The sequence below is a fragment of the Lutra lutra genome, chromosome 8 (assembly GCF_902655055.1).
Source record: "Lutra lutra chromosome 8, mLutLut1.2, whole genome shotgun sequence".
NCBI classification, from domain to species: Eukaryota; Metazoa; Chordata; class Mammalia; order Carnivora; family Mustelidae; genus Lutra; species Lutra lutra.
The window spans coordinates 14,390,058-14,402,470 of NC_062285.1; the positions used below are offsets into that span (position 1 = coordinate 14,390,058).

A 12,413-nucleotide genomic window follows, 5' to 3' on the forward strand; every position below is an offset into this window, starting at 1 on the left:
GCCTGCTTCCCCTTCTCTCTCTCTCTCTGCTTGCCTCTCTGCCTACGTGTGATCTCTGTCTGTCAGATAAATAGGTAAAATCTCAAAAAAAAATATATATATATATATATGTATGTATGTATGTATCTTCTTCCACACCAAAGTTTTCCATCTGGATGTAGTCAAAAGTGTTAGTATGTATTGAATGTTTATGTCTACCATAAATTCATATCCTAAAACTCTTTTCCCCAATGTTATGCTGTTTGGAGGTGGGAACTTTGGGGAGGTATTTAGGCTTAGACGAGATCATGAAGCTGGGACTCTTACTAAGATTAGTACCCTGAAAAGAAGATGAAGAGACAGATCTCTCTTTTCTCTTAAGGAGCATGTATCACATCTAGGAAAAGACATGGGAGGATACAGCAAAAAGAGGCCACTTACGAGCCAGGTAGGGGTCCCTCACCAAGAACAACACCCTGCTGGCCTGTTGATCTTGGAGTTAGACTTCAGAATTATAATGAAATAAGTAACTGTCCACCGAGATCATAGCATTTAGTTTTTGCAGCCTAAGCTAAAAGAGGTATCTGTAGTTTCTTTTTGTAATTCTATTTTGGGGGCTTAAGTAATCCTTCCTTCACACTTAATCATAAACAAGATCATTGTGCTACTCAACTTCTGGGGGCACTAATTAATATAGATTACAACATGAATGGCGTCCCCTGGAGTTGTGTAATGCAGAAGCTCTATTTTTCTTCTAATGACTTTAAAGATGCACTTTATACATTAGGTCCTTAATCTGTGTCATCGGTGTGGAATTTATTATGTGTCTATTTGAGATAAGGATCTTATTATCTTTGCTTTCTTTTTTTTTTTTAAAGATTTATTTATTTATTTGACAGACGGAGATCACAAGTAGGCAGAGAGACAGGCAGAGAGATGAGGAAGCAGGCTCCCCGCTAAGCAGAGAGCCCGACGCGGGGCTCGATCCCAGGACCCTGGGATCATGACCTGAGCCGAAGGCAGAGGCTTTAACCCACTGAGCCACCCAGGCGCCCCCATCTTTGCTTTCTATATAGTTTTTTCTTTTGCTATTTATGAAATAGTTCATACTTTCTCCAGTAATCTTTAATTCCTGTCTATCTCTGAGTCCCCTCTCCTGTCCCATTAAGCTAAGTGGCTTTTCTTCAGTCAGTATCACACACTTACTAATTACTAATGATTCTTATGTATGCTATGTGGCGGGACCGATCTTTTGTGGTAGAGACTCCCATTTGTTCACCAAGTTTTCTTCTTCTCTACAAATTTAGCTAGACTAGAATTTCTCAGTCTTGCTTGAGGTTAAGTGGAACCAATGACATGCTGGTGGAGAGCAGTCTTTGCCACTTCCAGACCTCGCTCCTAAAAATCTCCCTTGAGATTCTCCATGCCTTCCCTCTAACCTCTTCTTCCAGCTGGATGCAGCAGATCCAATCAAGGACTCTGAGGTCCTATGGGATGAAGGAGCCACGAGACAGAGGATCCTGTATTCTTAGAAGACTCGACGGAGCAGAATCTGTCCTCCCCTTGCTCTTCTGCTCTTCTGCTACTATTACTGGACTGTGATAATAAAGATAAATAAAGATAAATTTTATTATGTTAAGCTTCTGAAATACAGTAGCTATTGATTGTAGCAGTTAGCCCACCCTAACATTCTATCCCATTCTTTTGGGAATCGTCTTGACTGTTCTGGGCTTTTCTTTAGTTTTTTTAAATTTTTTATTTTTTTTTACAGTTAGTTTATAAAGTTTTTCGGAGTCCTACAGGGATTATAATTGGAATTGTATTTATAGAAAATTTGGGAAGAATTTTCATCTTTATAATTTTGGATATGACTATCATATGTCTATCTATTCAGATTTTTCATGTCCAGATAAATTTTATAGTTTTTCTCCATAAAGATATTATACATCTTCTGTTACTACTTTGGAATTTATTGCTATTGTGAATATTTTTTCTATTACATTTTCTAATCTATTGCTATTGTTTTAAATGATCATTATTGATTGATCTTATGTTCAATGACCTTGCTGAACCCTTTCTTAGTTGTAATAACAGTAGTTACCCATATATATATACATATATATATATATTTTAAAGATTTTATTTATTATTTGACAGAGAGAGACACAGTGAGAGAGGGAACCCAAGCAGGAGGAGTGGGAGAGGGAGAAGCAGGCTTCCCGCCGAGCAGGGAGCCAGATTTGGGGCTTGATCCCAGGACCCTGGGATCACCACCCAAGCTGAAGGCAGATGCTTGACGACCGAGCCACCCAGGTGCCCCTACTTCCCTTAAATTTTCTATGTGGACAACTTATCCATAAATAATGAAATATTTACTTTTTCTTTCCTGATTCTTTTTTTTCTTGATTCTTATATCTCATTCATTTTTCTTTAATCCTGTTGCATTAGCTAAGACTGTCATATCTTCTAAAAGTTTATAGTTTTGGGTGGCCTGTGTGGCACAGTTGGTTAAGTGCCTGACTCTTGGTCATAGGTGCCCTACGTTAGAATTTTTAATGTTCACCTTTCTGTATATTTCTGGAATAAACTCTGGTAACTCTAGAAGTAGAAATTAGAATGGGGTGCCTGGATGGCTCAGTTGGTTAAGTCTCTGCCTTCTGCTCAGGTCCTGGGATTGAGTCCTACATTGGGGAAAAAAAAAAAAAAATCCCTGCTCAGCGGGGGGTCTGTATCTCCCTCTCCCTCCCAACTCATGCTCATTCACTCTCTCTCTCAAATAATAAAATAACTAATATATAAAAGTAAAAATTAGAATAATTGTGGTGAATTTGTATTGGGTCATTATTCTTAGAGAAGCTACAACTCTATCTCCCAGAATTCCCTTCCTTGTATTGTTCTAAATTAGGGTTGACCAGAAGAATTTATATGAGATTTGGCAGGTAGGAGTAAAGCATCTCTGAAGGGTACCAGGTATGGAGTAGCACCTTGACCTACTTTCCTAAGTCTTAGGTCAGGCATGAATTCACCTTCATGAAGACTGGTACCACTTTGTTCTGAAGGCCATTCAATGTTATTGACTCTAAAGGCAGTGACGGAGAACATAGGATTCAATTTGTCCTCATTGGTTTCAGTTTGTCTTTGTTCTTCCCTACTTCATGTAAGTTCTTGACTATAAGACACACTGACCTATAGCAATTTTAAGCTCCCCTCCAGACACAGAGGCAATAGCTTTCCAAAGACTCTTCAGTAGCTCCCACAATTATATAGTAATTGATGTCTGATACCACATCAATCATAATGGATGTGCTTTGTGTTCATGCAAAAGTATAGTGTCTTGGGCGCCTGGGTGGCTCAGTGGGTTAAGCCGCTGCCTTCGGCTCGGGTCATGATCTCGGGGTCCTGGGATCGAGTCCCGCATCGGGCTCTCTGCTCAGCGAGAAGCCTGCTTCCCTCTCTCTCTCTCTGCCTTCCTCTCCGTCTACTTGTGATCTCTCTCTGTCAAATAAATAAATAAAATCTTTAAAAAAAAAAAAGTATAGTGTCTTTACGGATTTATAAATAGCATGGCATGTATATGACCTTTGAGTGGGCCTCAGCCAACTTTTCATCCAGTATCTTGTCCCACCTTCCCTCATATGAACAAACGCTGCTTATCACATATGGTGTGTTTTAGCTTTTTTATTTTTTCCTATAATGGTTCTCTCTCACCTTCTCTGCTTGTAAATACCATCTCATTCCAGAAGAGCCAGTTCAAATGTTGCCTTCTCTATGATCTTCCTCATCTCTGTCACATAGATTTAATTACTCTATCTTGTTCCCATGGCATATACAATTTTTTAAAAAGATTTTTTTAAGTTTATTTACTTATTTTTAATAGGTTCCATGCCCAACATGGGGCTCAAACTTATGACCCTGAGATTAAGAGTCACATGATCTTCTGACTGAGCCAGCCAGGCACCCCTTAAAGATTTTATTTCTTATTTACTTTTTTTTTTTAAGATTTTATTTATTTATTTGACAGAGACACAGCGAGAGAGGGAACACAAGCAGGGAGAGTGGAAGAGGAAGAAGTAGGCTTCCCACTGAACAGGGAGCCCGACGTGGGTCTCGATTCCAGGACCCTGGGATCATGACCCCAGCAGAAGGCAGACATGTAATGACTGAGCCACCCAGGTGCCCCTATTTTTAAATATTTAGATTTCTTAAATGTGATAGATTATGAAGGTTAAGAGCAGTATATATACAACGGAATATTATGCAGCCATCAAAAAATGAAATCTTACCATTTGCAACAAAGTGGATCTAACTAGAGAGTATTATGCTAAGCGAAATAAGCCAATCAGAGAAAGACAATTATCATATGATCTCATTAATATATGGAATTTGAGAAACAAAGCAGAGGATCACAGGAGAAGAGAAGAAAAAAATGAAAAAAGAAGAAACCAGAGAGGCAGACAAACCATAAGAGACTCTTTATCTCAGGAAACAAACTGAGGGTTGCTGGGGTGGGGGTGGGGGGAAGGGGTGGAGAGGGGATAGGGTGGCTGGGGGATGGACTGGGGAGGGTATGTGTTGTGGTGAGTGCTGTGCACTGTGTAAGACTGATGAATCAGGGGTGCCTGGGTGGCTCAGTGGGTTAAGTTGCTGCCTTCGGCTCAGGTCATGATCCCAGGTCCTGGGTTCAAGCCCCACATCGGGCTTTCTGCTCAGCAGGGAGCCTGCTTCCTCCTCTCTCTCTGCCTGCCTCTCTGCCTACTTGTGATTTCTCTCTGTCAAATAAATAAATAAAATCTTAAAAAAAAAAAGACTGATGAATCACAGACCTGTACCCTGATAATACATTATATCTTAAAAATTAAAAAAAAAAAAGATTTCTTAATTTCCTTTCTCCTTACGCTATTCTCCTTTTTTGGAAATCAGTACTACCTGCAAATGGAAATTCCACAAAAATCACTGACAGGAAATTCCTATTCATCCGTACCTAACGACCAACATGCTATACATTTGCTTAATACTTAATGAAAACTTGTCAAAATGAACACTTAGAAATAAACACCCAAGCCCTTTTGTAAGTAGGCATGACTGAACAGATTGGAACTGAAATGAATATAATAATAATAAAAAACATAGAGGAGAAGCAGCAGATATTAAAACAATTCTTCCTAGTTTGAGTAAATTACAAAAACTGTTAGTTTCTTACACTTGGGCGTCAGTCTAAGATGTAAAGCAAGAGTTTTTTGGACTGACTCCTGGCTCTGCTACTTACTAAACTGGGACCTTGGGCCAATCAGTTACCGTGAGCCTCCATTTCTTCATTCGTACATACCCTACAGCGGTTTTTGAACGTGTGTTATTCTCCTGGCAAATACCTGGCACTTAGGAAAGCGGTAGTCTTTATTACCTACAGGGCGTCTGCCTTCGTACACCTGCCCCCAAAGCTACTAAGCAAGCAGCAGCAAAAATTAGACCCCAGTTCTCCGATTCACACCAGGTCACATCGGGGTACCACTGAAGGCACCCCGAGGGTCTCTTTCGCTGGAAGCGGTTGCGGCATTGTGAATTCGCCCCACAGCGCGACGCAGCGGGAAGGAGGGATTTCCGCCGCAACGGCTGGAGCGGCTGCGGTACGGAGAAACCGAACCGGAACAGGTGGGAAGAACGCCAGCTGCCCAGGGAGGTATCCGGAAGCGCCGCGGAGGGGGCGGGGGGACTACATTTCCCACAAGTCCTCGGGGCAGGGCGAGGGGCGGGCGTCGGGGACAATACCGGACGGGCCTTGCCCGGCAATGCCAAGGTAAATGCCGGCAGTGCGGCTCCGAGGGAAGAGTAACTTACAGTCTGCGCTTGAATTTCCGCTAGTAACGCTCCTAACCCACCCCGAAGTGACAAAGAGGCCCTGGCAATTCGGGGATTTCCAGGCCGCAGGACTCCATCCCTGAAATCCCTGCCTGTCCCCCGGCGGTGGGGCTAGGGGCTCTTCGAGGTGCCTGAGGTCGCGGGGCGTTATACTAGACAGGTGAAGGCCCAGGGTATCCCTTTCTAGGGTTGACAATCCGTAGTGGGTCATCAGCGCTCTCTCCCCCGAGCCCTGCGGCCTATTAAATCGGGCTGAAGCTGGGCTGTACCCGGCTCCTCGGGGCAAGATGTTAGTGGTGGTGCGGGGGAAGGTGCCCTCGCTCCCCGCGGCCCCGTCCAGGGGCGGGCAACCTTCCCACACACCTTTGGTTACTCTCAGAGGTTCTTGGCTCGAGGCGTCTAAAGCTGCCAAACAATCGCGGCCCGAGCACTGCTGAACACTTTGATCCAGCACCTCAAATTCTTCCATCTACTCTTTAGGATACTGTAAAGATTGCCAGAACTCGAATGGCAGAACATAAGGTTCGCACCGAGCCTCTCCTGATCTAAAGCCCTTTCTTATGTCCCATCACATTTCTCAAACCTTAACCTAAGAGGGCAGGCGCTGTGGACCTCAGGGCCCTGTCGCAGGACCCAACCCCGCGTCCCCTGTCCCCCGTCCGGCTGCACCGACGCAGCGGTCCGGCCTGTTCAAAAAGCGAGATCCCGATCCATCCGCTTCCCTGCCTCGCCTTCTTCTCTGGCCCTACCCAGGCAACCGACAGCAGCGCGCGTCGTCGCCTCGGACGCGGGCGGGTGGGTGGAGTCCGCTGAGCGGCCGCAGTGGCGGCGGCAGCTAGTGGGTCCTTTAGTGGCTCTGGGGCGGGGCCGTGGGGAGCGCGCCTACTGACCCACGGACCCCGCCGGGATGGGGAGTGTGGCTGCTCCGCTAGGGTCCTGCGGGTGCAAGAGCGGCTCCGCGACCACGGGTGGCCAGAGCCCCTCCGTGTTGTGCTAGAGATGCTCTTCCTCTCGGTGAGTTGTTTTTCTGTGTCGGTGGGCCGACTTCTAGGCCTAGGTCACGCCCCGGGGAGGAGGAACGAGTGGGGCCACCTCGTTCTGTGTGGCCTGGATAGGGCAGGGCGACGGGGCAATGACCAGCTGCGTGGGCCTCCTCCCTTTGGGCAAGTTGATCCGCGGCTGCGCTCCATGTTCCAGTTTCATGCAGGCTCCTGGGAAAGCTGGTGCTGCTGCTGCCTGATTCCAGCCGACAGACCTTGGGACCGGGAGTGGGGCCGGCGTCGGCGGCTGGAGATGGCGGACACGAGATCCGTGCACGAAACCAGGTTTCAGGCGGCGGTGAAGGTGATCCAGAGTTTGCCGAAAAATGGTAAGTGCGCCGGTCCCCCACTGGGGAAGCCTCCTGCAGAGGCCCGAGGCCCCAGTTTCCGAACCTCGCCTCCTTTAATCTTCAGCTTGTAGTCTTGCTAAATACAACCTCCTCGGTTGCTGCGTTTAAAAGGAATGTAATTGGAGGAAAGGTAAAGGGTGTTAATTACCTGCTGATCTTTCAAGCACGAGACAAATATATTACCCAGATTTTGAGCAGTGTTTATTGCCGAAAACAAAAGTCTGTTACTTAATGACTGCGGATTTGGATAGGTTAAAAAGCAAAACAAAACTGGGTTGGGGATGCTTGGTGCCGCATAAAGTGTACTATTTAAGCCTTTCAGAAACTTTCGATGTGCTATATTCATTTGTAAAATTATTTTTTTTAAGATTTTTTTATTTATTTGACAGAGAGAGAGAGAGAGATCACAAGTAGGCAGAGAGGCAGGCAGAGAGAGGGGGAAGCAGGCTCACCGCTGAGCAGAGAGCCCGATGTGGGGCTCGATCCCAGGACCCTGGGATCATGACCTGAGCCGAAGGCAGAGGCTTTTAACCCACTGAGCCACCCAGGCGCCCCTGTAAAATTATTTTTTAATATATACATCTATTTGTGACTTTTTGTGTGTGTGCTATTCTCTTATTCTAGTGCTCTCTTTCTTATTCTTATTATTCTGCAAGAATAAGAAATCCTTATTTCTTATTCTGCAAGAATAAGAAATCCTTATTTCTTATTCTGCAAGGAAGGCCATTGGGCCATTGGGCCTTCCTTGCAGCTTAAGGGAAAAGTCATTCCAGTTGTTCCTTTGTATTTAATGTGTCATTTCTCTGGCTACCCTCAACCTTTTTATCATTGGCTTTTAGCAATATGACCGTGATGTGTCCAGGTGTGTGGTTTTCTTCAAATTCATCCTGTTTAGCGTTTACAGAGCTTCTTGTAATTTTATGTGTTTGACCAAAGTAGGGAAGTTTAAAGCCGTTATTCAAATTTTTTTTCCCCCCTGTGGAGAGGCTTGGCAGGGGAAACTTTGATCTTTTACTTCTTATCCTTCTTCATAATATGAATTATTTTCCACAGTAAACTTGTGTTTTTTTAAATGATGCTTTTAAGCACTATTACTGTGCCAGAGCATAAAACTCACTGAATGCTCACGGAATACACCGTTATTGCAGTATTTAATATGTCCTCTATTTTAATTAATCATGAATTGACTTGGTAATGATTATTCATCACTTTAATAAAAATTCATTAATTGCAGATTCAAAAGGTTTTGAAGACATATACACAAAATAGTATTCCTTTCCTAACTCAAACGTGGAACAAGGGGAGGACATATGAAGGGGTTGTTATTAAGAGTGAATGAACAGGGGCGCCTGAGTGCCTTAGTTGGTTAAGCCTATGCCTTTGGCTTGGGTCATGATCCCTGCATCCTGGGATCCAGCCCCAGGAGGGGGTTCTCATATATTATGTGAGAGCACCTTGAGGACAGACTGTACTTTATCTGGTGTCTTACTCACAGAATATATACAATATATTAGCAGTTTTTGCTGTAATCTATTCTAATGTATATGTCACTCACCTTAACAAATAAACTTTTAAATCCTATTTTGATTTACTGAAGATACAATGAGATGAGGCTCTTGGTATTTTAAATTTAGTTTGTTTTATTTAAATAGGTAACCATCTTAAAAATATTTTCTCAAAACTTTATTTCAGACCTTAAAAAATATGTAATCATTTTAACTGTAATTTCCCCATTTTTTTACCTCTTACATAAAGGAGGACCATATTATTGAAATAATATATCTAATAGATATTCCAAAAGGAGCATATATTATATATAGATCTTTGTTCCTGTGATTTTGGACTTAATTATTTATTCTTGGCCAAACCTGAAACACCAGCTTTCAGCTTCTCTATGTTGTAATTTTCACAACGTTTATAAACTATTCATTTTTGATTCCTACACATTATCTGTTTATTATGCAATCTGTGAAGTTTTTAAAATATCTTTTTACAGTTTTATTTTTATACTAATTATGGTATAAAAGTAATATACAAATACACCGAATATAAAACATTTTAAAACACAAGTAAGCAAAAAAGAAGATAAAAATAATCTCTGTGCTTACTATCTCCAGAGATATCTTCTTCAACATTTTGATGCATTTCCTTCTATTTGCTTTTTAGGTACATACTTATTTTGCAAAAATGGATTATACTGGATATGCTATTTTTAAAGTACTGTTTTTTTTCTCATTTTATAGTAAGTTGTGAAACTTTTCTCAGGCTATTGTTTATATTTTCATACCATATAATTTTTAAGGGCTGTAGTTATAAACTATCCTGTTGTATATATGTATCATAATTATTTAGATAATTATTTATTATAAAACATTTGCATTCCAGTTTTCCCTGTTCTTAAGTATTGCAACTTATAGTACTCATGCATACAATTTGAAAAAAATTTTTTAAAGATTTTATTTATTTATTTATTTATTTGAGAGAGAGAGAGAGAGAGAGAGGATGTGCAGGGGGAAGGGGCAGACAGAGAGGGAGAAGCAGACTCCCCACTGAACAGGTAGTCTGATGTGGGACTGGATCTCAGGACCTTGCGATCATGACCAGAGCCAAAGCCAAGTGCTCAACTGACTGAGCCACCCAGGAGTCCTGAGAAATCTCTTATTCTTGGATTCTTTTTCTACCACAGCACACACTGGTTGACTTTAGCAAAACTTCTTTATTCATCAAGAAATTGAAATTTGGGGACGCCTGGGTGGCTCAGTTGGTTAAGCAGCTGCCTTCAGCTCAGGTCATGATCCCAGCGTCCTGGGATCGAGTCCCACATCGGGCTCCTTGCTCATCGGGGAGCCTGCTTCTCCCTCTGCCTCTGCCTGCCATTCTGTCTGCCTGTGCTTGCTCTCTCTCCCTCTCTCTCTGGCAAATAAATAAATAAAATCTTTAAAAAAAAAAAAAGAAATTGAAATTTGGCCAAGAGGAGTTGAATTTCTTTTTTAATATTTTATTTATTTATTTGAAAGAGACAGAGACAGTGAGAGGGAGAACAAGTGGGCAGAAGGGGGAGAAGCAGAATCCCCGCTGAGCAGGGAGCCTGACCCAGGGCTCCATCCCAGAACACTGGGATCACAGTCCGAGCCAAAGGCTCAACTGACTGAGCTACCCAGGTGCTCCGAAGAGTTGAATTTCTTTCTTTCTTTTTTTTTTTTTTAAATTTTATTTATTTATTTGTCAGACAGAGATCACAGGTAGGCAGAGAGACAGGCAGAGAGAGAGGAAGGGAAGCAGGCTCCCGGCCAAGCAGAAAGCCCGATGCGGGGCTCCATCCCAGGACCCTGGGATCATGACCTGAGCCGAAGGCAGAGGCTTTAACCCACTGAGCCACCCAGGCGCCCCAAGAGTTGAATTTCTTAAGATTGAAGTTTTCATAAAACAGAGTGTACATTTAACTTTTTCATTTGTTTCATTCAGTTTGGTTTGTCACAGTCTTTGAATAAAAATACCTCATTAAAAAATACCTTATTATTTGAATAAAAATACCGCATTAAAAAATACCTTATTATAGTTGCATAATGCAATTATTCTGTATTGTCATATATTGCTTTTTTAAATGACATTTGCCAGTTATTTTAGTTATACCTACAGCATATTTATTCATTTATTCTTTTATTTATTGAGCTATGTTGGGCATTGTTATTAAAGTGTAAAAACCTCAGAGTTTTTTTGTTTTTAAGATTTTATTTGTTTATTTCAGAGAGAGAGTGAATGAGAGAGAGCATGAGAGGGGAGAGGGTCAGAGGGAGAAGCAGACTTCCCACTGAGCAGGGAGCCCAATATGGGACTCCATCCCAGGACTCCGGAATCATGACCTGGGCTGAAGGCAGTCACCCAACCAACTGAGCCATCCAGGTGCCCCTCAGAGTTGTTTTTTTTTTAATCAAAGGAGTACAGTTGGGGCACCTGGGTGGCTCAGTCGTTGGGCATCTGCCTTTCGGCTCAGGTCGTGGTCCCAGGGTCCTAGGATTGAGCCCTGCATTGGGCTCCCTGCTCAGTGGGGAGCCTGCTTCTCCCTCTCCCACTTCCTCTGCTTATGTTCCCTTTCTCACTGTGTCTCTGTAAAATAAATAAATAAAATCTTTAAAAAAAAAATCAATCAATCAATCAATCAAAGGAGTATAGCAACTAACAGAGCCATAATGTTTGTTTCTATGTGACAGAAATAAATGATTATCTGAACTATTAATGAAATATTTAAAAATCACTATTAGTATAGCTAAGCTGATTTGTAACCTTATATTATTGATTGTATTCTCCAGGTGATGTATTTAATATGTTTCCAATAGGTTCATTTCAGCCAACAAATGAAATGATGCTCAAATTCTATAGCTTCTATAAGCAGGCAACCGAAGGACCCTGTAAACTTTCAAGGCCTGGATTCTGGGATCCTATTGGAAGATACAAATGGTAATTTCATATAGAGAACTATGAAAGGAATTTTACTTTAGTGACTTAATTATCAGATGACTTAATTATGTGGTTATGTATTATTCTGAGCAGAAGTGTTCTAACATGCTAGATTCAGTTTTTTTTTTAAGATTTTATTTATTTATTCGACAGACAGAGATCACAAATAGGCAGAGAGGCAGGCAGAGAGAGAGAGAGGAAGGGAAGCAGGCACCCTGCTGAGCAGAGAGCCCCATGCGATGTGGGGGCTCGATCCCAGGACCCTGAGACCATGACCTGAGCCGAAGGCAGAGGCTTAACCCACTGAGCCGCCCAGGCGCCCCGAGATCCAGTTTTTATCCTCCATGTGCTTTTAATACAATTTCATGCAAATAGAAAAGTCTTGGGGAAGAGAGGAAAACAATAAAACCAAAAAGTATATCAAAGATAAAAAAAATCATTTTCAGTTAGCCTTTCCTGATAGAGTTTTTTTTTCATTTATTGTAAGAAGAGAAACTCCCAAAGTCAATTAAACAAATTCTCTTGCCTCTCATACCTACTAAGAAAAATAGTGACTTTACTTGCCAAGTGACACTGTTTGCTTTGAGCATTTAGATGATAAGTAACTAGGCACATGACTAAGGGACTGCTAGGCTAACTTTTTATCTAGGCTGTCCTTCCTGTCACACTGTACTTGAATAGAAATTTTTTTTTAAAAGATTTTATTTATTTATTTGACAGACAGCGATCA

The 12,413-nt window shown here is 42.1% G+C and overlaps 1 protein-coding gene across 6 annotated transcripts in view; it reads left to right on the top strand.

Moving 5' to 3' along the window:
• The first annotated feature begins 5,722 nt into the window (after positions 1-5,722).
• The window catches only part of ACBD5 (acyl-CoA binding domain containing 5), a 45,715-nt gene continuing 39,024 nt past the window's right edge, over positions 5,723-12,413 (top strand). For 4 of the 6 annotated variants that reach the window (XM_047741631.1, XM_047741632.1, XM_047741633.1 and 1 more), the window contains exons 1-3: positions 6,694-6,849; positions 7,033-7,204; positions 11,563-11,683. In XM_047741631.1, the coding sequence (XP_047597587.1) occupies positions 6,835-6,849; positions 7,033-7,204; positions 11,563-11,683 (308 nt within the window). In that variant the 5' untranslated portion in view covers positions 6,694-6,834. Of the gene's footprint in view, positions 5,774-6,693; positions 6,850-7,032; positions 7,205-11,562; positions 11,684-12,413 lie in introns of those variants that run through there. The other 2 variants (XM_047741635.1, XM_047741637.1) reach the window with 2 other exon arrangements.